At 43.2% G+C, this 26,620-nt stretch overlaps 1 protein-coding gene across 1 annotated transcript in view; it reads right to left on the reverse strand.

Annotated features, from left to right (window-relative positions):
• Window positions 1-9,676: 9,676 nt before the first annotated feature.
• The window catches only part of ccnd3 (cyclin D3), a 37,444-nt gene continuing 20,500 nt past the window's right edge, over window positions 9,677-26,620 (reverse strand). The window contains exon 5 of the mRNA XM_038820057.1: window positions 9,677-15,841. Coding sequence (XP_038675985.1) covers window positions 15,686-15,841 — 156 coding nt within the window. The 3' untranslated portion in view covers window positions 9,677-15,685. The remainder of the gene's footprint in view (window positions 15,842-26,620) is intronic.

Here is a 26,620-nt window from a genome sequence, read left to right on the forward strand (position 1 = left end):
TATGGGCCCCTTCCGGCTCCAGGGGCACCTGAAAGGACCCCGCTCCCATCAGCAAGTTTAACATAGTGACCACATAGGCCCCCACGTCCGACCCCTCCAGCCCCTCCGGGAGGCCCAGGATCCGCAGATTCTTCCGCCTCGACCGATTCTCCATCTCCTTGAACCGCTCCTGCCATTTCTTGTGGAGCGCCTCATGCGCCTCCACCTTTATCGCTAGGCCCAAGATCTCGACTTCGTGCTCAGAGACCTTCTGTCGGACCTCGCGGATCGCCACCCTCTGGGCCGCCTGGGTCTCCAGCAACTTATCAATGGAAGCCTTCAACAGCTCCAGCCGGTCCGCTTTAAGCTCCCTGAAGCAGCGCTGGACAGCCTCCTGTTGCTCCACCGCCCACTGCATCCCGCTGCTTGGTTTCCGCCCGCCGCCATCTTGCTTTTCTTCCCTCGCACTTTCTTTGGCTTCACCACCATGTTTTAGTCGCCCCGCTCCTGATCCAAGCCATACACTGTTGGGGGAATGCTGCAAACTCCTTCCCACACCTGGAAATGTTGAAAAATTGCCGTTGGGGGCCCTGAAAAGAGCCCAAAAGTCCTTTCTAAGCGGGAGCTGCCGAACGTGCGACTTAGCTCTGCGTAACCGCAACCGGAAGTTGAATAATTACATTTTTCAATACAACTTCAACTTATCAGGAATAGACTTATTGTTAAATAACGATTCTGGGTTACATCTGAAATCCTGATGGGTTAGAGGAACAGCTGACTTCCTTTTTTATACTAGAAAAGGTGATCAAGAGAGGATGTAACAAGTTTAAAATGCTTATTTATCTTGGATTTATACAGGATTTAAAAAAATGTAAACATGTTTGAAGGAGAGGAGAACTTGAGCATGAATTTAGAAAGGCAATATTTGTTCTTAAATACATGGAATATATTCTCAACAAAACGAATTGATGTTTTCCCAGTGAAAACATTTGAAACAGTAATTGGACAAGTAATCTGATTATTTGAAGTTACAGGAAACACAATAAGTAGATGAAAAACAGAATAACACCAAAATAGGGCAGCACGGTGGCACAGTGGTTAGCATTGCTGTCTACGGAGCTGAGGACCCCGGTTCGAATCCCGGCCCTGGGTCACTGCCTGTGTGGAGTTTGCACATTCTCCCTGTGTCTGCGTGGGTTTCACCCCCACAACCCAAAAGATGCGCAGGGTAGGTGGATTGGCGACGCTAAATTGCCCCTTAATTGGAAAAAATAATTGGGTACACTAAATTAAAAAAAAAGAATAACACCAAAATTGAAGCGATTTATTTTGGCAGGAAAGATGCGGCAGAGAGGTGATATAAAATAAAAGGTATAATTCTAAAGTGGGAACAGGAGCAGAGGGATAATTTACACAATATTGATGGTGGTAGGACTGGTTGAGAGATACGAATGCTTTGTTAATAGGAACATTGATTATAAATACAAGGATATTATGCAAAAACCAGTAAAACATGGAAATGACTGGTAATGGTCTGAACTGAGCTGGAGTTCCATTTTAAGGTACACAAGACCAATTCTGGTTTGGCATCAACTGGGACAGTGTGTACAGTTCTGGGTGTCACAATTTAAGATAAAAGACATTAGAGTATAGAAAAGATTGATGAGAATAGTTCCAGGGGGATGAACATTGGTTACATTGATAGATTGGAGAAGATGGAGCAGATTGGATGGAGGTATTCAACATCACATGGATTAGGATAAGGAATTTCGGGGAAACAATTCCCATTGGTGGAAGGATAGAGAACAAAAGGGCATAATTTAAAGTAATTGGCTAAAGAAGCAAAATCAACATGAGGAAAATATTTTCACCCACTGCCTGAGAGTGTGATGGAGTCTGGCTCAGACAAGGCACTGGAGGGAAATCACAACCATTCTTCTTCTTCCTCTTAATGCTCACTCCCTAACTAATGCCAGGCATACTTTGCACGGCAACATCATGTCACATAATATAGCAACATCCAATTTCTCAAACTTATTTCTCTAATTTTATAGGGTCTCCCAAGATGAGCACAAAGTTGCTAACTATGTGAAGCGAGCACCACCTGTCTCATTTCATCTGCTTCAGGCACCACATGGACCGTGGGATTCCACGAAAGAAAGGGCCAGATGGCCTCCTTCTGCATCTATTTCTTATGCTCTGACATCACAACTTCGTGGCCATCTCCATTGAAATCTTGTACTGGAAGACTTAAAGCCAGTTGCAGTTTCTCTCCTGAATGTTCTTACTGGGCTATGGATGGAGAACTTGAGCTTCAGTGTGCATGAGCCTTCCATGGTCAGATCTAATATATGGGGGGGGGGGATTGGATTCATAGATCATAGAGATCATAGAATTTACAGTGCAGAAGGAGGCCATTCAGCCCATCGAGTCTGCACCGGCTCTTGGAAAGAACACCCTACCCAAGGTCCACACCTCGGCCCTATCCTCATAACCCAGTAACCCCACCCAACACTAAGGGCAATTTTGGACACTGAGGACAATTTTAGCATGGCCAATCCACCTAACCTGCACATCTTTGGACTGTGGGAGGAAACCGGAGCACCCGGAGGAAACCCACACACACACACACACGGGGAGAACGTGCAGACTCTTCACAGACAGTGACCCAAGCCGGGAATCAAACCTGGGACCCTGGAGCTGTGAAGCAATTGTGTTAACCACAATGCTGCCCATTGAGAGAAGCTTGGCGAGTGCTTTACTCACTGTGGTGTCTGTTACCATACAGATCCTTGGACATACTGAGAATGTGCCCATTAGTTGGGTCATCGTAAGTATAGGAACAGATTAGGTGGCTGCCTCATGGGGAAGTAACCTCAATTGACAAAACCAGTGCAAGATCACCGATAGACATTGCAGTATTGTGTGTTCCACAAGTCAAATGGAAATATCTTGAAACTGTAGAACAGAGGTGGAGACAGCTGCAGAAAACCAACCAATAGGCACTATACCTACTTGTGCCCCCGAGAAGCTACAACCCTGGAAAGATATTGATCGTACGAGAGGGAGGCACATAGGTTATAAACCGGTACAAAGTTGTTGAACTGAAGTGAAATAAATGCACTTTGTTTCCATTTTGTCCAAAGTGTTCATCTCGAATGGCACAGAATAAGATAGCTGAAAGGCCAGCGAAAAGCATAATCATCAATTTCTTCACCCTCATCTCTCCTTTGACTCAGTATCCAGATTTGCATGTTTATGCTCGTGTGAAGCACATGGAGATGTTTTTCTACAGTAGAAGTCCTATAAAATGTACAATGCAAATTGTATCGTGCAAGGCACCCTTGATCTGTCCAAGCATTGGAACCCGTGTTTCGCCCTGCTACCCGTGTTCCACAGGCTCCTTCACTCTTACTGTTCTGGCAAATGATGACAGCACAGTGGTCCTTGCTGCTAAGCTTTTTGTGTAGGAGCGATCTCTTCAGCTAGGCCTTGGAGCATCAAATCATTAATGTTTTAGTCGGTTTAATTATGGTTATAGCTCCTTTGTAAAACTTAAATGAGCTGTTTAGAAGAAATGAAATGAAATGAAAATCGCTTATTGTCACGAGTAGGCTTCAATGAAGTTACTGTGAAAAGCCCCTAGTCGCCACATTCCGGCACTTGTTCGGGGAGGCTGGTACGGGAATTGAACCGTGCGGCTGGCCTGCCTTAAAAGCCAGCGATTTAGCCCAGTGTGCTAAACCAGAAGATAAATGCAATGCACTATTGCCGTTTCATATTGGTATTTCAGAGGTCTGTTGAAATTCCTGAATGGCAAAATTGTTCTAGCCGAAACCTTATTACTTTATGGGAAATACTAAAAGGACAAACCAAGTTCCAAGTAACATACAACCATCCTCCAATCCAGAGTGTGGGCTTAAGAAGCAGCCCATTTTTGTGGAACAGATTGTATGGTGGTGGAATAGATTTTGGCATCAATGAAGCGCCCAGCTTAGAAAGGAATATCATTTCAACCATCTAGATCCCTTCAAGTTACAGATCTCTGTTCCTGCCCCATAGCGAGGCAACCTCCCCCATTCAGGAGGAAGGTTGGGAAGTTGGCATGTGTTCCAGCAGGTAGTTGAAGAGCAGCATTGTTGTGACCTGGAAGCAGTTTTCCAGCTTGCTCTCAAAGCTGCAGATAATGCCAGTGCAACATATTGAAGGCTAACAGAAAAATTGAAAGGTCTTTGACTCTGAAATGCATGCTATCCTCCAGCTCCTCTTTTCAGGCTAAACCACTACAGTCACGATCATCTGTCACCATTACTTGTTGCTGTAAGCTTGATGAAGGTAGGTGTTTTTCAATATAATGTAAGATCAGTGATCGGGAGAGTTGATAAAGAATTAAGGACTGTTTCCCAAATGCGCCATAACAATTCTGTGAAGAACATAACACTGCATATATGGTACTGTTTCCAGTTCAGCATACCATGTTTTTCATAAGGCTTTAGCACTCCAGAAGTTATCATCCAGAATAAAACTTTCATTATATCTAATGTAAACTAATTCTGCAACATTCTTCACCATTGGTCCCCTTCAAAACCCACAGCATGTGTCTCTTACCTCAAGGTTTACTTTATCACTCTAAGCTGTTTGCCTCAAATTCACTGTCTTCCCGAGTTTTAGTGATGCTTCCTTTTCTTTGTTCAATATATATGGTGAAAAGGAATATGTAAAACTAAAACACTAGGAAATGCAGAGCAAACCTTATTTTGGTATTTTGCGTTGAAACAATCAGTGCCTTAAATTGTTTCCTTCTGAAATGAAAATCGCTTATTGTCACGAGTAGGCTTCAATGAAGTTACTGTGAAAAGCTCCTAGTCGCCACATTCCGGCACCTGTTCGGGAGGCTGGTACGGGAATTGAACCATGCTGCTGGCCTGCTTTAAAAGCCAGCAATTTAGCCCAGTGTGCGAAACCAGCACAGTAAACCTACCCCTGGTAGGCGTGTTATTCATTGGAACCTTACTGCAGTTTATCTTAAGCCACATTGCTGAAGAATAGGCACAAGTCCCTTAGTGTAATTCACACTGAGCCTGACGTACTATAGATATATGTATCCAAAGATGCGTGGGAGGCGGAGGCAGCAAAGAGACCCCATCAATGAAACCCGTGTCTGAAGAGGTGTGAAGTACAAAAGCGACACATCAGATCAGTCAATTTCTAAAGAGTCCACTGACTACCTAAGAAAAGAAACATGATACCAACATACATTTAGTTTGGAAAAAAACTGCATTTATTGTTCAGTGATTGCCTCTGCCAATATCTAACAAGATTTGTACAATGGAACAGTGGAATCATGTAGCTGCCTAGGAATGTCACCACATATTCAACTCTTAGGGTATTTTGCGCGAGCTTTGGTTAAATCTTCAGGTTCATGAATGTTTTTGAAAGCCAAATAAACTCCAGCCTTTCAAAATATGCCCATTACTTTTGGTGACAGTAGAATTTAATTGAAATTAACATGTTAAGCCCACTAAAAATAAAAATTTAATATCTTCATTTAAAATAATGGAGATTCATTTCATCAGTGCATTAAGCACTCTGGTAAAAAAAAAATCACTCAGTCGTTTCAAGACTTATGTAGTTAAGTAGGAAAGATTAGCTAAGTCCTATTTTTAGCAAGGATTTCACATTAAGTGCACACGTGTGTATAAATACATACCTGCACACAATTTATATGTGTCTCCATAATAGCAACAAAACTAGAAGATAGAAAGATTTGTGAAACCAATGGCTCAACACTTCTTACCTGTGATGTAGGCAAACAGTCGAACCATTTAAAAAAAAAAGGTTACTGATATTATCGAATTGGGCGCTGTAACACCAGCCTAGCAACAGGCCTCATAAGTCAATTAGAAATGTTATTTTTCTTTTTGATTAACATACCAGAGTTGTTTGAACAAATGTATTGCGAAGATTAGCAGTGAAGAGCACAGTGAAGATGTGGTATACGTGACGCACCTAATGCATTTAACAATGAACAAAAAATACATTTCTTCTCTAAGTACAAGTGACAAATATGAATCAGGACTGAAGAATTAATGACATGGGTACACTCAAATGCCAAAAACAACCATAAAACAAGCAGAATGAATGAAAATTCAAAAAGAGTCGAGGATCCATTACATGCCATTGTTATATTGCAATTGTAGGTCTCTGATCAAATATGTCTTTTTTTAGCCTTGCTGCATTTGATAGCACTTCTTAAATCTGTTATACCTCCTGAAATGTTTCCATTGCTTTGAGTCAGCAGCAAGCGGGAGGGAGCATTTCAAAATGTTTGGCACTTCAACTACCTTTAACAAATTATTTAACAGGGGAGGGGGAGAGAAGAGAGACAATACGTTCCCCCCTACTTAACATTTAGGTTAGATGAAACTGTCACTTCAGATTGGTATGCAGCAAACATCATGAACAATGGTAGAGAACCCCAAGTTGCTGGAAAAAGTCACACGATAACAAAAAGAATGAGAATTACAAAACCGCCAGAAGAATGGAGTATTCATGAAGAAATGTCACTGAGATAACGGGTGAAGGTATAAAAAAAATACTTTCATGGCAACTAACAAGACAGACTTAAAACCTACATAAATCAAACTTCATAACATTAGTACAATAAGCATCCAAACCCAACTGCAGAAGAGGTTTCTAACTGCTAGTGACCAGTGGTAGCTCATTTTACTGAGCAATTGTTTTTAAAACCAAATCTTGTCCGAAATGGCCCAAAGCAACAAAACAGCTTTGGATGATCCGATTTGCTACTTAGATCCAGCGGTTTTTAATGGCACCTCTAACATTTATTACCATTGTTTAACATCTATGTAGTTTGAGCTGTGCTCAACCTTTTCTGTTAAGCAATTTAAATTGGTATGTATAGGAATCCCTCATTAGGATGAAGGATGGTTCTTCGCTGAAGATCTTGCTGGCGGATGTTTTAAAACAATTTATAGGTGACGGTTCGTTTTTGTCAAGTGTCGACACCTCCAGTAAACGCCCAGAGAGCTACTGGAGCTTGATTTTTAAAAAAAACTGCCACCTTCCTGTTTGTTGCCCGATAACCAGCTAACCAGCAGAGGAACATTCGAGGGAGAAAATTAAGACCCCAGCTGCTGCGGACGACTAAGACATTTTTCAGCTGGGCCGGTAAACGAAAGCAGTGTTTCTGTTGATTTCAAGTGGGAAGCTATTTTTCAATGTGAATGGAGGTCCTGGACCTATCCATTGTGAGGCATGGACTGCAACTCTTATGTATAAAACTGTCTTTCTGTGGGGCCATGAGATTCAATAGTACCACGCCTTGCACTTGGAATGACCCTCTAGCACCCCAACCCTCTTGCTTGACCTGGCGGCTGGTCAAGGCACTTTTGGCTGCTTTCGCAGACACTCTTTACTTCACAGCTGTTTTGGCCGTATGGATAAAATCACCCAATGTCAGGAGGCACAATTTACTGTGGGAACATTACAACTAGTTCTAGTCTGAACCCACCTAATGTAATAGATACCTTAGTTCCGCTGAATCCTAGGGCCTTAACCATGCAGTTGACTGGTGATTTCAATGTATTATTAATGCTTCAGTCCCGCATAAAGTTACTGAGTATAAGGTTATTGATTAAGTAATAATCAAACTATTTTAAAGAAGTCATTTCCCATATTCACACTTTGCTTCTGCTTTAGTTTGCTCTAGTCCTGCTACGCACAGAAACGCTCCTTCAGTCAGGAAGACAAGCATGGTTATTCAGGTTAAGACGCTTTATAATTGTTGCAGAAGCTACTCTATGATAAGCTAAAGGAGGCTCTCTGGTAGCAGGTTGATAGGGTCGTATCTGTGTTCAACCATTCGTCCACCCATCAGCTTGGCTGAGGATTAATGCAACTCACCCAAGGTGCTGTAGGTAGATAGGGCTGCTGGAGCATTCCTCCTTGCTTCTACAATCTGGTCGGGCAGCCACTGCTAGACTACCTGGTCCACCTAGTTAAATTCTTAAGCTGTTCAATTACTTTTTTGGACTAGATTGTAAGGAGGGTTTAAAATTACAAAGGAAAGAAAGTTATTGCAGCAAATTTAGCATTTTATGCAATGTTTACATGAAAACAACATATACTTGAGTATAAGGCAACACATATATAAGCAAAACAAAAATGTTACCCCAAAAAGTTCCAATTGCCTCATGTTATAAAGCTTCTCTGCACCAAAATTATTTATTTATTTTCGGCTGGTGTCCATACACTTTCACCCATTCTCATTTTAAGCCGTGCATACATGCTAGGCTGTTGCTCCATTCCGTCATGCTGCTATTTCAATGGAAAGACAATTTCTCTCACCCAACTTCAATCCTGTCCTCTTCTACATCTATGCCATCTCAGATCCCAAAGATGAAGTCCCCCAGTGCTAGTGCTGATAGTCCACTACTGGAAAAGCCAGGCAGAGCAACAGCTGACAGCAACCATGGAGAAGGGGACACTGGTACGGGTGTTGAATCCAGGCTCGAGAAATTGGCTCTGCTCGGAAGGACACACTCCATGAGCAAAATCTAAAAGCAGACACAATCCCTATTTGTTGCTTCATGTTAGGGACATAAATTTCCAGTCTTACACTTGGGTATATACAGTAAGCACAGACTGAAATCCAAAAGTAATTACTTCTAAGCACTCATTGTTGTAATGATTTTTTTCCTCCATTTAACCACAATTTTCTTGTCACGATTTGGAAAACAAATTCACAAGGATTCTTGGAATTGTTGCTCTTTTAAGTTTCGCAAGCAGTGAAAAAAAGTTATTTGTTTTTGCACAGCATTTTGACACAATTAGGCCGTATTACTGGCAAGCTTCAAAACAAGTTACACCCAAGATGGGCTCCTTAACGCTAGTCAGACATATATAGCCTGCACATCTTTGGGTTGTGGGTGCGAAACCCACGCAAACACGGGGAGAATGTGCAAACTCCACACGGACCGTGATCGAACCTGGGACCTCGGCGCCGTGAGGCAGCAATGCTAACCACTGTGCCACCGTGCTGCCCAATCGCACAGTTAATACTCCCAAACTAAATGATAAATAGCTCACCGTCACCACTTTTAAGTCATCCCAAACCAAGGGAAGAAGCTTTACTAATTACTCTAACTTCACCCTCAATTTTCTGCCCTTCACTCAAAAGCACCAAATTAAGCATGGAACAGGTTTCCACAAGTATCAAACACCCTTCTCGTGCCTTATCCAACCAGCTATTCTTTTATATACAAGTCTTGGCAATGAGTTTAACGCAGGGCAGGACGCCATAGCCAAACCGAATTCTGTTCTCAGTACGTGTTCCACTCCCTAACGGGGGGAAAATCAGGAATGGGGAACAGGAGTGCGGGTCGAGACCCCCCCCCCCCCGCCCCCCCCCCCCCACACTGTGGGCAATGGGTCAGTTTTAGCAGCCTGACTGTTCCTTCCACCCTCCCGCCCCATTCCGAAACTGGCTTTGCTGGTATGTACCGTTCAACCTATCAATGGGTGGTGCATTTACCAATGAAGAGCTCCTGAACTAAAACTTTAATCTACATAATGTACAGCCAGTTATCTATACTCAGCATATGAGGCATGTAGCTACCCATGAGAATATTATACAGTGAACTTGTAAGTATGCTTATTTTCAAAACCAAGTTCAAAGGACTAACATTTATTTTCTCAAGATTCAGATACACAAGTCAGAGTTACAGTAATTAATCTGAACGATTCCCATGCCAGAGCAATTAATCAAAGCTTTTGGTTTATATAAGAGACAGTGGAATCACTGGAGAACATTACTGTTAAACACATAATTACTGTATTAAGAGCCAACCAACCATTTGCTAAACTTTGGTCAAAGAAGTGTAATTTTTGGACCAGTTCTCTCTCAAAATCGTTTTCACTGACAAAGCATTGTAACTTGCCCTAACTTTACACAATGATGCATTTATTAACAAATGGCTGCTGTAGAAATTCATTCTAAAGGTCTCAAATGAAACCATTAGCAACGCATGCTGTAATAACTTCAGGACAGTTGCCATAGTTTTGAAAAAAGGTTAACACCAAAAATATACGGTGTCCAATGACACCAAACAAGGAAAACAACAAATGATACAAAACAGATGCCCACAAGGAACAAAATCTGTGCTTTACCTGACTAACAAAAACATTTATACCAATTCCTGTCCCCAAGGAAGGGCTTAAGACAATGGCATCTCCATAGGATATTATGTAATTGTGATCTTTACAAGGCCGAGGTACTGTATAAACTGTCTATTAACCTGAGATACTTAAGTGGAACATCTGCAGACAGAAGAGGCAACCAAACAAAGTAAAATTTGCACAGGCATTTGAGTACATTAATAATATTCCCCACCCCCATTTTATTGTACGACTTTAAACATAAGCAGCAAAAAAAGTTACCATCTTCTTAAATTGGACATAAAACAGTGATGCACAACTAACTGAACTAGTCCTCATAGGTCTCCGATATCCAAACATACGCAGGGCACAGTTCATCAGAAACTGTGTTCAATATAGACCATGCATCCTTCTCGCTAATAATTAATAAACGCGGGAGCAATATTAACATTTCGCATATTGAAAACACCCAAGAAAATTACAAATCAATCTCAAAGTCCACTGCTGATCTTCCCCCACCCCCACCCAACCTTCCAAAAAAAATTGCCGCAGCATTCAACATTATTTTGAAAACATGAGGTTTTGGAGCAGGTTGGATCATTAATTATAAAGATTTTAATGGTTTAAGACTACATCCTTGTGAGGCTAAGATATACATCTCACTGTCTCTTTAAGCTCAGTTGTCTGTACAATCCTGTATACAAAATAAACATAGCAGCAATTTTCATCAAACAATACAACTAAAACAAATAGTAACATATCGTCCCTTTTAGCAGCGCAAATAACAAAACAAAAATAAAATCACTCCATTCTTCGCCAAACCCCGCAACAACAATGCACAAAAGGTTTTAAATGCTTAACTTCGCTCGCTGTCGGGATTGTTAGCAGATACCAACACCTCACTAATCAGTGACTTGCCATAGTTGCTTCATTTCGATATTATTCCACATGTTGCCACTTTTTAAAAACAAGCTTCAATTTTTCATGCAATGACAAGCAGAGGAAATGATTAAAAGTGTCCTAATCAACAGAGAGAGAAAAAAAATGTCTTGAATTTTAAAAAAACTGGTAAATTGAACTTGTAAATTGCATGCACCCTCAGAAATTGGGAAACCATCAGTTTTGTCCCTTTTTATTTGGTCCTTCATATCTGCTAAGTTTTATGTGGCATAAATATTTAGTGTACAAGCTGGTCCGATGTCAAAATACTGTCAATTTTTGATTTAACAAGTCTCTTAAGATATTGATGGGCTCCCACAAAGGATATTAAGACAGCATGTTACCAAAGAGATTCTCTTGATCAATCACTGATCTGACAGGAATCTGAGAAGATGCATATTGGTTCTGAACCAATCAAAATGTGATCAATTGGTCCAGGAAGATATACAACCTTTACAACACAAAGGGACAAAGACACATTGTTCTGTTTCCGGGTCAGTTCCGCAGCACTTGGTGTATACCAGGTCCTCGTGGAGGATCTTCTGAGTAAGGCGTTGAGCAGTGGTGAATCGCAATGCCCCAATCTTTCGGCATGGAAGGGACAAGGTTCCATTCTACCAAGCACATACTCAGAAAATGATTCCCTATATGGTACTGCCCAATAACACAAGCCAGGCAGTCAACCGACTGCACTGGTTAAAATAACACCCAGAGAAAGTGAGGGTGCACTATTTTAAAATTAATTCTGCACATTTGACACTTAAAGGGGCTGTATGGTGCTCCAAAACCAAAACTCCATGGGGCAAAATGGGAGATATTGGCAATATATAAAGAGAAGTGTCCATACATGAAGCATGGGAACAGGAGGAAGCATTCTCAAGATATTATGCAAGTATAATTCAGAAGAGATATAATGTCCTATGACTTCTCTTTGAATGACAGGCTAATTTATTGGAATGTGGAGGATGAATGATTTAAGGAATACAAGAAAGAATCTAAGTGGGTTAAACGATTGATGTCATATTTAGCATAGGCAATTTCATGCAATCTAATTTGTAGCAGAAGTTATTTTTACAGCCCTTTATGCTCATACTAAATCCATTCACATACGTTACTAACTCCAGAACTAATTTTGATTCTCCTGTAAAATCACAGAGCTCTTGGGATACTTTTGGTCACCTCTAGTTTGCTGAAGCATTGTGCTTAAATCAGCAAATATTTGTAGCATTTAATACAATTAAAAATTAGCACACAAGTCCGTTTACTCATCGAGGGAATAAAGAATGCATAACTATAAAGCAGAGTTGGGAAAAATAAAAGGCAACAACACATTAAATTTTATGCCCATGTCTGTGTTCTGTGCTGTACTGTTCTATGTTCTATGTTCTATGTCTGCTGACTATTGAGCAAATGTAAATGCTGCACTTTCAATTCAGGAATGTTTTATCAAGCGATCAAGTGTTTTTTTTTTTAAAGCAGATTACGCCATTACTAAATTTTATCTCCAGGCTGCAATAGGCAAGGGGCAAAGGCTTTAAATACAGCCCAGAAAATATCAGGTAAAACTAAATTTTTCTGTCTCATTTTTTACTGATGATAGATACCACTGCAGAATAACGATACCACACAAATCATTGCTTTGGCAGAGTTAGAATGTCCATATCTGGGTGCCCTCCTTAAAAAAAAAAATGGTAAGGTCACAAAGAGGGTGCAGAAGAGCTTTACTAAGACGCTCCACAAGATAGTAAGCTTAATCTAGGAGGAATGTGTAAACTGGGTGTTGTCCGCTAAAACAGATGAGAGGCGATATGACAAAATTAAAAAAATATTTGATTAAGTTAAAAAGGGGCAAATTATTTCCTCTGGTTGCCCAGTCAGTAAGGGAAATTTAAGGTAGTTATGAAAAAGAACAAAGGGAGGGGTTAGAATTATTTTAAGGTAGTTATGAGAAAGAACAAAGGGAGGGGTTAGAATTATTTTAAGGTAGTTATGAAAAAGAACAAAGGGAAGGGTTAGAATTCTTTTTGTAGAGATTTATTGAAAATTCTATCTGGAACAAATATCCGATGAAAACAGAATCATTAATAACTTTTAAATAGGGACGTGGTTAAGTATTTGAAGACATTGTAATGAGGGGAACTGCATTAAGTGGTCAGCTCTTTCAGAGGCGAAAAGCACAATTTTACTTTGTGTGTCTGAAGTGCTTCTAGCTATTTTCGTGTCAAAGGTGGTGTATAAACGCATGTCGTCAGCCTGAATAGCTGGCTTCCTTAGCTGCCAAATTTTACCATTAACCCTGGAAATGTATCCTTTTTGTGAACAAGCATCTGAAGATATTAACTACGACAGGACTGAACTCATTACTAATTAGTATCTGGCTTATAATTGTTTTTCCATGTCACAGCTACACACACACACACACACACACACACACACACACATATACATACATACCATCGTACATCTTGGCTTAGAACAGTCTGTTTTTACGTGGCATAGCTACATACACAACTTAAATAATTACCTATAACAATGAACAGTGGAAATCTCTCCCCTGACTAGACAAATTCTCAATGCAAAAATTGCCTTCAAAAAGGGGAGCAGCCCTTGCTGTGATTGGCTTGCTCTGACTGTGCACACCAATACCTTTTCCTTTCAGTTGATGCATTTAAGCAAGGAAGCAATAATTATAAAAGTTGCTTAAATCACTTTAGTCATTTGCTTCAAGATTAAGCTCTAGATAATTTGCTACTACACACCCTTTTGGCCATCATGCTGCAGTTTTGGCCCTGGTACTTATTGCATTTACCCACATGGATATTCAAGTACATTCGTACCTCCGTGAGCGGCCACTCAATCGCGGGTTGAGTGAATGTGGTTTTGGAGACGTGGTTCTTTTCATGATTCGGCAACCTAGTATTGTTTGCCGAATCAGGCTGATGTTGCAGGCAACTGTTGTGGGTGCAGTTCGCGAGCAAAATCCATTAATTAATCTGCAAATATACAACCTTAGGTTCCTCATTCACCCTCAACTTTCCTCTATTTGCAGAGGATTTGCCACAGTTTGATACTGGGCAAGCGAAAAAAAGCGTTAGCCCCACGGGAGAGGCAACATTTAAAGAGCATTTGTCGAATCCTATAACATCACAGTACACAAATGAATGCATTTCCTTTTTCTGGGAAGTAATTTTTTTTTATGTACATGGAAGCGTTCACCCCCTCAGACAGGCCCTGGTTTTGTAGCTCAGAACAAGTGATGTCACCAGAATGAAGCGGATAGGGGCGGCTGAATCAAAAATAGAACTGACAAGTCTATTGTAATCTTTACAATAATTAAGTCTTAAAATAGATTTGGTTTGAACTGTAAAATTTTGACAAACATTGTAAAGATTGTAGTGGACTTCCATGGCTCTCTCTGATGTTCGATGGTCCTTTTTTTGTTTACATACCAAAGTTTCTGGTTTCGGTGAAGCTGTGTAAAGGGCATTAAATATATTTCATTGTGATATACATTCTATTATCAAGAAACCAGCACTCTATTTGTATGCATGTGCGCATGTACATATATATATTTTAAAATAAGGGTTGCACCGGTCTCAAAACTAGCAGAGCAGATATTTTGTTTCAGAATTTGAGCCCGCTTCATCTCCACTGCCTCATCTCCCAATTTCATTCCCACCAAGAAAAACAAATCTTGCTTCCTGTTACAGCCTTATTTTAAATATATTATATACAATTAGATCCTTGTACACAACGTCAATCAAAATGTCTCCAAAGAGCAGTACTAATCTACATATTATAGAATTATATTCTTTACATCGCTGTGCAAAATAGTCAAAGTCTGTTAATTGGGACATCGGAACATAAAATTAAAATGTCCCACTTATCAGATTGTCTCCATTGAGCAAAGTACCAGTACTGAATTAAACAGCAACAATGATGATGCTGAATGAATGGGCATGTTAATTGTACTTTTTTTTCCCCCAGGCATAATGGGGCGATTTTTCCTTTATTTCTTAAATTGTGGGATGACGTTCAGCTTAAATCTAAGGAGACAATCTCCATATGCCCGAACCTTTGCTTTTCCTTGGTGTGCGAGAGATGCTGGATGTCATCAAACTGCATGACTCGTACCCAAATAAGTTAAAACCAAAATAACGGCTTTAAAAAGGAGTACCTTGAACTTTTTTTTTTTGACGGCATTTTTGGGAAGGCACTAAAAAATAAAATTTAGAAACCAGACCCCTGAATATTTATTACAATTGCCAACTTCACAATTTGCAGCTGTTATTCATTGCTGGTTGGTCAACAAATCACAATCAAACCGTCTATATATATATATATATACACATATATAGTCAGTTGCAGGGTGCAGGAATTTCAAAAGATGATCACGGCTCTGTTTCGTTCCTTTCAAGTTTGGTCCCTCTTCAGTGCTTCCGCCCCACGTGACATATTGAAGTTAAGTAGATCTTGTCGAGATATAATTACAAGTCTTTTTTTTCATTTATAATGGCACTAAATAGTACTAATTCACTACATTGCCTTCAGAGCAGAGCAGTGATTTAAAACAATTGCACGTGGATGATCACAGGTTGACATCCCTTACGTCTGTAGGAGTGCTGGTTTGGTCTGGCTCGTGTACTGTCTTTGAGGACATGGTTTGCTCCTGCTGCTGTTGATATTGTTTTAAGCTTTCTTCCAGGGCAGCTTCAATCTGTTCTTGGCAAGCCTTCAGGCAGTCCTGGCACAAAGAACAATGACATTAACAAGCAGGTAAATGAGATCACCGCCTCCAAGTGGATCAATCTCCGAGAGCTATCGAGAACATGGATGATGAAGTAATACACATTCAGTTGCACACTGCCTGGTCAATATGTATTCTTTAACCAACAGCACTAAACAGATTATCTGGTCATTATGCCATTATTGTTTTTGTGCATGCTTACTGTGAGCAAACTGACCATCACGTTTGCTAAATTACAGCAATGACAACATTTCAAAAAGTACTTAATTGGCTGTAAAACCCTTTAGGATATTCTGAGGTTGCGACATAATTGCAAGACATTCTCGTCATCACCACAACAATGTGATGGATACAACAGCAGCTACTCCTGTGGACCTGAATGCAAGCGCAGTGCAGGTAACCCACAAGGAATGTGTAGCCGAGCTCCAATGAAAATAAATTAAAGCTCCTGAAACTAAATTCAGCTCTCAGCAGTACATCTGTTCATAAATCAATTTGCATTTTATTTGTGAAGGGAGACATTATGGTCTAAATGTTACAGATGGTGGGTCTTGCTTCCCACTATCGAAAGGTTGGTGGAACCACAACCTGACCAATTTGAGTGCCCACGGGCGGCCATTTCATGTTTGAATGAGCGTCAAGTGACTCCCTGGGTGGGATTCTCCCTTCTGCGGACCTAGTCCCCACGCCGACGGGAAATCCGGCGCCAACCACTCCGGCATCAACAGTCCACGAAAGTGAGGGATTCTCCAGGTATTCGGGGGCTAGTTTGACGGCGGAGAGGTTGGAGCTGCTCCAGCCGACGCCGAAGGGCCAGTGCGAGTTTGCGCATGCGCAGAACGGCCAGCGTGACCTCACACATGCGCGGACCGGCTGGCGTATTTCCGCGCGTGCGCAGACCGGCCGGCGTATTTCCGTGCATACGCGGGGGTTCCCTTCTCCGCGCCGCCCCCGGGCAATATGGCAGAACCTTACAGGGGCCCGGCGCGGAGGAAAGACGACCCCCAAGGAAACAGCCCACCCGCAGGATCGGAGGGCCCCGATCGCGGGCCAGGCCACCGTGGGGGGGCCCCCGCTGGGGGTCAGATCCCCTTGTGACGCGCCCCCCCCCCCCCCCCCCCCCCCCCCCCCCGGAACACTTACCTGCCTGGTCCCGCCGTGCGTGTGGTGAGTAATTCACGCCGGCGGGACTGGCCAAAACTGGACGGCCACTCGGCCCATTGGGGCCCGGAGAATCGCCGGGGGAACCGCTGTCAATGGTCCCGACCGGTGTGGCGGGAATCCCGGCGATTGCCAAAAAACGGCTTCGGAGAATAGGGCAGCCGGTGTTGGGGCAGGATTCGGGCTTCCCTTGGGGATTCTCCGACCCGGCCTCTCACTTGAGGAAACCCCGCCTTGGGAGAGCCGCTGGCCACTCTGATTGGCCAGCAGCTCTGCAGTGCCAAGAATGCCAAGTGGACTGAATAGGAATCGCATGAGGACCAAATCCGGCCACAGGAAGCCAAGGTTAAGTTCAAGTTGTCCCATGTCACGGAGGGTCGGGAAGGCCTGGGAGGGGGCGTGAAGGGGGAGGCAATTGGGGTTTTGGGGAGATGCCGGGGAGGGGGGACGGGTGGAGGCGGAGAACAGAGAGGGGTCTGGAGGTCACCTGATGTTAACTGGGGTGAGGGGTGGGGTAACTTCAGAGGGGGCTTTTCGTTTGGGGTGTGGGTTCTCCTCCACTCCCTCCCAAGATCAAAGTCTGTTAATTTTCAGGCTTCCTCCACACAAGGTCAATCCTCCCTAAAAATGGAGGCTGGGCGGCAAAAGGCTGGGCACTTTTGGGGCTCAATTGAGCTTCCCCCGAAGCCTTGCCTGCCCAAGTGTAAAATTGCTACATGGTCGGGTGGGCAGAAGGGAATCCAGTACTTTCAATTACAAACCCCCCCCCCCCCCCCCCACCCTAAATAAACACTGGCGGACGAGTGTGAAACTCTGGCCTACATGTTGATTGCCTACCTTCGACAGACCAAGGTGCTTAAAAACAAACAATCAATGCAAACAGAGTAAAATTCAGGGCACGATCAATATCAGTCCTGAAAATTCCAAAGAGCATTGGCTCGGTCAATGCTCAAGCTTAAAATTAGACAATTAGAAAGACTTAATGCATGATTAAACAATCTAAGCTTGATGTTCGTAATGAGCAGGCAATGCATACCATAAGACAGGGGCAGAATTAGACCACTCGGCCCATCAAGTCTGCTCCGCCATTCAATCGTGGCTGATATTTTTCTCATCCCCATTCCCCTGCCTTCTCCCCAAAACTCCTGATCCCCTTATTAATCAAGAACCTATCTATCGCTGTCTTAAAGACACTCAGTGATACTTCAGGTGTGATGCGAGTAATGGTGCTATATTCTTCGCACGGATAAGGGAAGATGAAGGGAAAGAGACAAAGCAAGTCCATGACGGTTTAAATGGAGAAGGTAAAGCAAGCAAAGGTCACTATCTTAGTTACATTTAACCCATACTCCCCACCCAACATCGGACCCTACCGTCCATGCAACCCACCGCTCCATCTACAACTTACTTGAACACATATGTGTTTCCCAAACCAATACCCATCTTTCATACAACGCCACGTTTGATTCTCTCCAAGACTTTGGCCCCAGTCACAGTATTGAAATAACTCTGCACAAAGTCACAAATGACATCCTGCATGACTGTGGTCCGTTACTCTTCTTGAGCCGTTGACACAATTAACAATCCTCTACCAAGGGTTATAGAGAACGGCCAGGAAAGTGGAGTTGAGGCCAAGATGGATCAGCCATGATCGTAATGAATGGCAGGGCAGGCTGGAGGGGCTGAATTGCCTACTCCTGCTCCCAGTTCTTATGTTAAGTTCTAACACTCCTCCCCAAATATGTTTATAGTCAGAGAAAGGATGAATAAAGTGCATGAGATCCATGGGATTCATCAACAGCGGCAGAGAGAACAAAAGGAACAGGCGTTATGGCAAACCATTATAAAACACTAGAATGGCCGCAAGTGGAGTATTGTATCCAATTCTGAGCATCACACTTTAGGAAGGATGTGAAGGTATTGGAAATGGTGCTGCAGATTCATGAGGAAGTTTCCAGAGGCGAGGAACTTCAATTAATCTGATGGACTGGAGAAGCTGGGGTTATTCACGTTGCAGCAGATTGAGGGGACGTTTGAAAGAGGTGTTCAAAATCACGAAGGGGTCTGAACAGAATAGATAACAAGAAACTGTTTATGTTTGTGGAGGGTCACGAACCAGAGGACACCGAGTTAAGGTGATTGGCAAAAGAACGAAAGATAATGCAAGATCATTTTAAAAAATAAATTTAGAGTACCCAATTCATTTTTCCAATTAAGGGGCAATTTAGCGTGGCCAATCCACCTAGCCTGCACATCTTTGGGTTGTGGGGGTGAAACCCACGCAACACGGGGAGAATGTGCAAACTCCACACGGACAGTGACCCAGAGCCGGGATCGAACCTGGGACCTCGGCGCTGTGAGGCAGCAATGCTAACCCACTGCGCCACCCCGCTGCCCAAGATCATTAAAAAAAAATGTAATTATAAATCCAGTGTGTGGTTAGGATTCAGAATGTACTGCCTGAGAGTGTGGTGGAAGCAGATTCAATCATGGCTTTGAAGAAATAAGGAGATAATTATCTGAAGAGGGAAGGTTTGTGGGGCTACGGATAAAAGGCAGGAGAGTGCCCTTGGGAGAGCTGGCGCAAACACTGAATGGCCCCTCAGTGTTGTGAACATTCCACAATTCTACTCCTGAAACAAATTAACCCCCCCCCACACACACACTTACCTCCAGTGGACCCCAAGAATCTAGCCTCCTATTATCCATTGTAATGACTGGAGGATTTTAGGAATATTGACATTTAAATATTGGGACAAGTTAAGAATTAAAAGCTTGGGGGTATTTGTTATGTGTGTTCGGCTGCAGCGGTCATGTCTTTAAAAATGGCGTTGTTTTGCTGCTCGGAAACAGCAGGTGAAATTGACCGGAGGAATGTGCTTTTGCAGCCTGCAGAGAACATTTGTTTTTCAGCTTGGGGAGAGGAGGTCATTGCTGGGTGGAGCACAGGAAGCTAGGGAGCTTGGAGAAGCCTTGAGAGAGAGAGAGGGGAGCTGAATTCTGATTTGCCTACCCCGAGTCCACAATAGAATAATAATATTTTAAAGCAGAGCAGTCTTGGCTGAAGACAAGGAAGAGGCTGTAACAAACAAGTTGAAGCAGCTATTTGAAGATATTCAGCCAGAGTCTGAAGGGGTTCCAACTATAGCCAAATCTGTTTTATAAAGCAAGCATTACTCTAGGCCCTGCTGATTTTTAAGCTGAATTGACTGCTGTATGTTTCTTTCCTAGTTGTTTAATGGGAAATTGTATAATAGTGTTAAGAGGTCATTTTAAGCTGTTCTTTTTGGGTGTGAAGTTAAAAGTTTAATACTGTATTCATAATAAAGTTTTGTTTTAGAAATACCAAATGTCTATTTTTTCATGCAATCACTCCTTGAGTGAATTACTCTTTCTGCACAGTCTTAAACTATTGGGGTTTCGGTCTAGTATCCTAGCCACTGTTGGGGTCTGGTCTGAGGGATTGTAATACCATCTACATGCTGCTCCTCATCAATGTCACCCAAAGACATGACACCTGGTCACACCTAACAGTGGACCACACTCTTCACCACCTCTATCTTGGCTGCAAGTTTGCCAGATGTCTAGAATTAAATTTTCACCAGTTAAACATTGGAAGTACCAAAGTGTTTGCCTTCCACCGCACACTGTACACCACCTACCTCACCACCCTCTTTAAACAATGCCCACACTCTCTCACCACTATCTTCGGTTGAACCAGGCTGGTTGCAACCCTAGTATCCTATCTGATCCAAGTTGACCTACCAAACACCTACCTCCTCCTTGTCAAAGGCCACCTACCTCCATCTCCATAATCTTGTGTCTGCCCCAGCCCATCATCTGTTGAAACTTTCATCCAATGCTTTTGTTACCTCCAAAAATGACAATTCCAATTCTGTCCTGGCTGATTTCCCATCTTCATTCCTCCATGAAGTTCAGTGTGCCCAAAACTATCATCTATGTCCTACCCTACACCAAGTCTCATTCACCCGTTTCTCCCCCCCCCCCCCCCCCCCCCATGCCAACTGAGCTACACTGGATGTTAGTCACCATTATCTCAAATTTAAAATTCTTATCCTGGTCTCCAAATCCTCCCTGGCTTCACCTCTCTCTAACCAGCCCAAGAACTGTGTTCCTGGAGCTCTGTTCTCTTATGTGCACCCTGATCTCTTTCCCCTATCATTGACAATTTTGCCTTCTAGGCCCCAGCTCAGAAGTTTCCCTCCCTAAAACTCTCCTTTCCGCTTTAGCCAAGCCGTTGTCATTTTTACTCGCATTCTGCTCCCTGGGACATTTTCCTACAATCAAGTCACTATTACAAATACGGTTATCGTCTCCTCCCTCCCACCCAGACATTTCACTCCCCAGATGAGGGCGATATTCATTTAGAGTCAAATAGAACGATCCTAGGGCGGAAGGATGGCGCAGTGGTTAGCACCGCAGCCTACGGTGCCGGAGACCCGGGTTTGATCCCGGGTCACTGTGTGTGTGGAGTTGGCACATTCTCGCCGTGTGGGCCTCACCCCCACAACCCAAAGATGCGTGGGGGACATGGACTGGTCACGTTAAATTGCCCCTCAATTGGACAAAAAAAGAACTGGGTACTCTAAATTTATTAGAAAAACCAAACAGAACAATCCTTCATGCACATACTAGGCCAAGTAGCGGTTTTTGCTCTGGTGAGCGGGGTGCCCAACCACAGGTTTCCCTATTCGGTTCCCAAGTACACTCGACAGCATATTGAAAAAAAAAAACCCCCACTCTATATCTTGGCGAGTTCGGTTTCTCAAAAGAAGCGTGCATTTACCAACTCCACAAACTCATTACCAGCAAAGGATATTGAATCAGTGCGTGAGATTAACCAACCCTCCCCAGTTTCAGCACACTGCTATATTGCGAACCGCATCATTTTGCAGGAACATGCATAACAAAAGTAGGTGACCTTTTAGTCAAGAGGAGGTGGCTGCAGTGGTCACTGAACAAGTTTGATCTCGAGTTAACTCAGCTACAGTGCACACTTATGTGAAATTCTCCACACGTAATTCATCATCGACTGTCAAGCGGCAAAAGTTTATACAACAGTTAAGCTGCGTAATTACTGCGACAGTAAGCAACTCTATAGAGCAGGATTAGTTCTGTCAGTACTGCTCATTTGTTGCTTTAACAGTGTTACGTTTAGATAACTTATTTGAGCTCATTACGGTGAGGGGGGGAAACCCCTGCTAACGTTGTGGATCTTAGTCACTGGAAGGTCCTATCGGAAATTTAGTTGCACAATTTTACGAGAGTAGAGACAGTTGGACAATGAGGAATCCCCAATTCCTGTTCTGGGCTTGTAGAAGGGAGGGCAGGACTCCAATGTTCCGAATTCAGATAGAGTAGGGACCCAGAATCTTGTTACTTAATACCATTTGTGACTCCTCAGATACTGAAGCATTGCATAAATGTAGCAAAATCTGGGCCATAACCAGGCGCGGACTGACAAGTAGGGGCTGGTTTAGCACAGGGCTAAATCGCTGGCTTTGTAAGCAGATCAAGGCAGGCCAGCAGCACGGTTCAATTCCCGTACCAGCCTCCCCAGACAGGCGCCGGAATGTGGCGACTAGGGGCTTTTCACAGTAACTTCATTTGAAGCCTACTTGTGACAATAAGCGATTTTCATTTCATTTCATTTCTCACAAATGGCAGGTAACATTCGCGCCACACAAGTACCAGACAATGACCATCTCCTACAAGAGAGGATCTAACCATCACCCTTTGACATTCAATGGCATTACCGTCGCTGAATCCTCCACAGTTAACATCCTGGGGGGCGGGGTTACCATTGACCAGAAACAGAACTGGACTAGCCATATAAACACTGTGGCTGCCAGAGCAGGTCAAGTGCAGGAAATTCTGCAGCGAGGAACTCATCTCCTGACCCCCCAAAGCCTGTCCACCATCTACAAGGCACAAGTCAGGAGTGTGATGGAATACTCTCCACCTGCCTGGACAAGTGCAGCTCCAACAACACAAGAAGCTCTACACCATCCAGGACAAAGCAGCCCACTTGATTGGCACCCCATCCACAAAACGTCACCTTCTCCACCATTCATACACAGTAGCAGCAGTGTGGACCATCTACAAGATACTCTCTACAGGATCTCACAAAGGCTTCTTAGACCGCACCGTCCAAACCCATGACCACTGTCATCTAGAAGGACAAAGGTAGCAGACATATGGGAACACCATCGCCACGTGGAGGTTCCTCTTCAGGTCACTCAACTTCCTGAATGGGAAATAGATCACCATTCCTTCACTGTTGCTGCACTATCAAAACCCTGGAGCTCCCTCCCTAACAGCACTGTGGGTGTATCTACGTCACTTGGATTGCAGCGGTTCAAGAAGACAGCTCGCCACCACCTTATCAAGGGAAATTAGAAATTAGCAAGAAATGCTGGCCTCGTCAGCCACACCCACATCCTGTAACTGGATAAAACAAATGAACAAGGCTATTTACAACTAAACTGGGAGTTCCTCTCCTAGACGAGAATAACTCCAGTCTTGAAAGTGGGAAGGCTTCTATCAGCGGCACCAGCTGACATCCCTGTCAAAAACCTCATTTCTGTGAAAAACAGCGCTCTTTTCTGCCTTAGAATGTGGGGAAAGAGTATTTGTAGCCCACTGCTCCAACTTATGTAGCCTTTCTAATTGCGATACGCAGCTTGCTAAGTGACCCAGCACATGGTGCTGCCCATTGATGGCTCTTGCAGCTCTGACAGGGGGAAAAGATGTGAATGCAGAATATATCTGTATGGGTAATGCACATCTTCTTTGGCATAACACTAATTTCATGTAATACAGCCTGCATCGATTAATTCACAGTTTAAAATGTCCACCATCTCTTACAAAAAGAAAACTCTGAAGTCGGTTTACTTTCAAGCTAGGAACACCTACTGCCATACACAGAAAATTAGACCTACGATTACCTACTTTCCAATCTTTGAGCTGCTAATGCATTTGTTGAGTTTCCCGCTTTGGCTTTTAAGGCAACTTGTAGGCAAGCCAAGACTACCAATCTCATCTCACATCTTCAAGCATAATTATCAACTTCACTGTGGACGAGGCAATGGTTAAGGTGCAGATTCACCACCATGATTCGCCACAGGATATCTCTGTATCGCTGTTGGCGGCTGCTGACTGGAGCCCACGTACTGACCCCTCCTCCGCCCTCCCCCAGGAAAGAAAGAGCACGGAAAGGTGAATCACTCCCAGGAGAAACCTTCCAAGCCCCATTGCTTGACAGTTAAAGACTGCACGGTCTAAGAAGGCAACGGGAAAGAGAAAGTGAAATACTTAATGCAGAAACTCGCAAGAATGCTCTTGGGCTTTAATTGAGCACCACGCTGCTGTCGTAATAGCTTTGAACGATACAAAAAAACGTCTACATTACTCTTATCTCACAACTATGACAGTTTAAACAGATAGGAGAGGCAGTCTATTCTTACTAGGAATTTAAAAGAAATGCTTCGAGGTTCAAATTGCAGAGGAAGTGGTGAACAAAAATAGTACCTCCAGTACGTCAGTACTCAGAATTCTCACCTCCTGCACGAATGGAAACATTGGTGACTGCATTTATTGATCCTAAGTGTTATACAAGAGAGTTAAAAGTCCAGAGCCTCACGTATTGTAGCCACTAAAACAAGAAACCTACTTTAAAAAGCAAAAATGAAACACATATTTAATACAGAGCTAATTCATTCACACCTGACAGATCTGAAAAATAAGATTCAAGGACTGTACAGCAGCGTGGTCCTGAGTCCTGTTACTGTAATGTGTTTTAATCTTCATACATCTTTTTGTACTTTTGGGGGGATGAAGCCACCCTGGTTAATCATCTTGATATTTTCTGACAGACACTACTGTCCACTAAAGAGATGAATGCAGCCTCCCATCTGTTCTCTTTCAAGCAGACTGCCCCACAAGGCAGTGTACAAATACCTAAGCTATTGGTTTTGTCTGCATCTATGCGGTTGTCGTAACTTTAGAAGTAGCCAGATTCCTTTCACCTATTGCCATCTATTATACGGAACTCACTGCAGCATTTCCAGTCCACAATGCTGAGGCACATCCCTCAAAGAGCAGCCTTTTCCCTTTATCTTCAACAGCTGTCAAGGAGGAAGGCAGTTGAAAACCGGAGAGGGAACAACAAACTCTTGGAGAGAGAGGAAGAAAAAAAAAATAAAGGCAGCTGGAGGGCAGGTAACACTGCTGCAGAGCAGTGGTATTGAGTGCTTGACAGAAAGTAAGATCAAAGAGCGAGAATAATACACTGCAGTAAACTCATCCCAGTCTTTCTGCTACAGAATGAATAGCAGAACAAGGGCCTTTGGGGCCAGTCGCACCATAATTGGTTCCAATTACCAGGATCAAAGGAGAGGCAGGAAACTAGACTCTGAACAGCCTATCCAGCTAACAGCTTGCCTATTTCTTATTTCTTCCCAATCGACACCCCCCCCTTACTTCTGTTTTTTTTTTAAATCACAAAGGGACATGCGATAAAAGCAACCCATTTAAGGACACGTAAATAAAAAAATTTGCTTCAGAACGGTTCTGTGCAAAATATACATAGAGGATAATGCGATGAGTATACCCACTCGCTACTCCTGTACTGAAGGAGTTACTTGGACATAAATACACCCCCCCCCCCAGTCAAATTCGAGGGGCGAGACTTTTTATGTAATAGAACAACGCATCATTCTCGACAGCCCAACAGTGACCTCTTCTTTATCCTCATTTGCATGAGGCATCACCCAGATTCTGCACTAAATAGCCAATTGTTGCTGTGGCAATCTGATTTCCAAAGCATGTCACACAGCAGTGCACTGAATAGCTGGATATATCCGGTACATACCACCACCCCCACCCCCCATGGCTTAGCGGGTAAAGGCATAGTTTGAGTGTGATACCGAGACACTCAATATAATGCGGACCAGGCAGCTTCCCAAATAAATCTCCTATGTCAGATTTGCTGGGATGTAAGGACTGGGCTCCAAGACTCTGCAGAAGAACGCAGAGTGGAGACTTGTGGGGAAGTGGGTCCAGGAAGCAGCCAAGGTTCAGGATTGCTATTCGGCATTCCACGTTGAAAAATGCACGGATGTTTCAAATAAGCGTGTGGTCAGTTGGGACACCCTGCTTCGCTAAGTTGTCTGCAAATGCTCTGGGAGCGTGGGCGGGTAACGGTGGACTGCAAACACCAATGGGACTGTGTCCAACATGGAAAGCCAGCCCCAGGCGAGCAAAGGGCAAAACACAACCAGCATTTAAAAAAGTTTCTCATTGAAGGACTTTCACTGCAAAGGTTGAGACCCGGGCAGAGCATGTGGCTCAATGATAACACAGAGAACATCCCAGCAACACCGACACATGATGATACATGACAGTGTAATTCGCTCATCCCCAGCACCACATAGACTGGAGGTGTTTTAGGAAGACTTGTGGAAAGGCTCAAATAGGCTTCCAGCATCCTTTTAAAAAAAAAGTTTCACACGAGCACTCCAGACGATGAAGGGAGCTCATTTTCAGACTCTCAATTGTTGAATTGCCTGGGACACTCAGCGATGCAGCGATTCC

The sequence above is a fragment of the Scyliorhinus canicula genome, chromosome 15 (assembly GCF_902713615.1).
Source record: "Scyliorhinus canicula chromosome 15, sScyCan1.1, whole genome shotgun sequence".
Taxonomy (NCBI): Eukaryota; Metazoa; Chordata; class Chondrichthyes; order Carcharhiniformes; family Scyliorhinidae; genus Scyliorhinus; species Scyliorhinus canicula.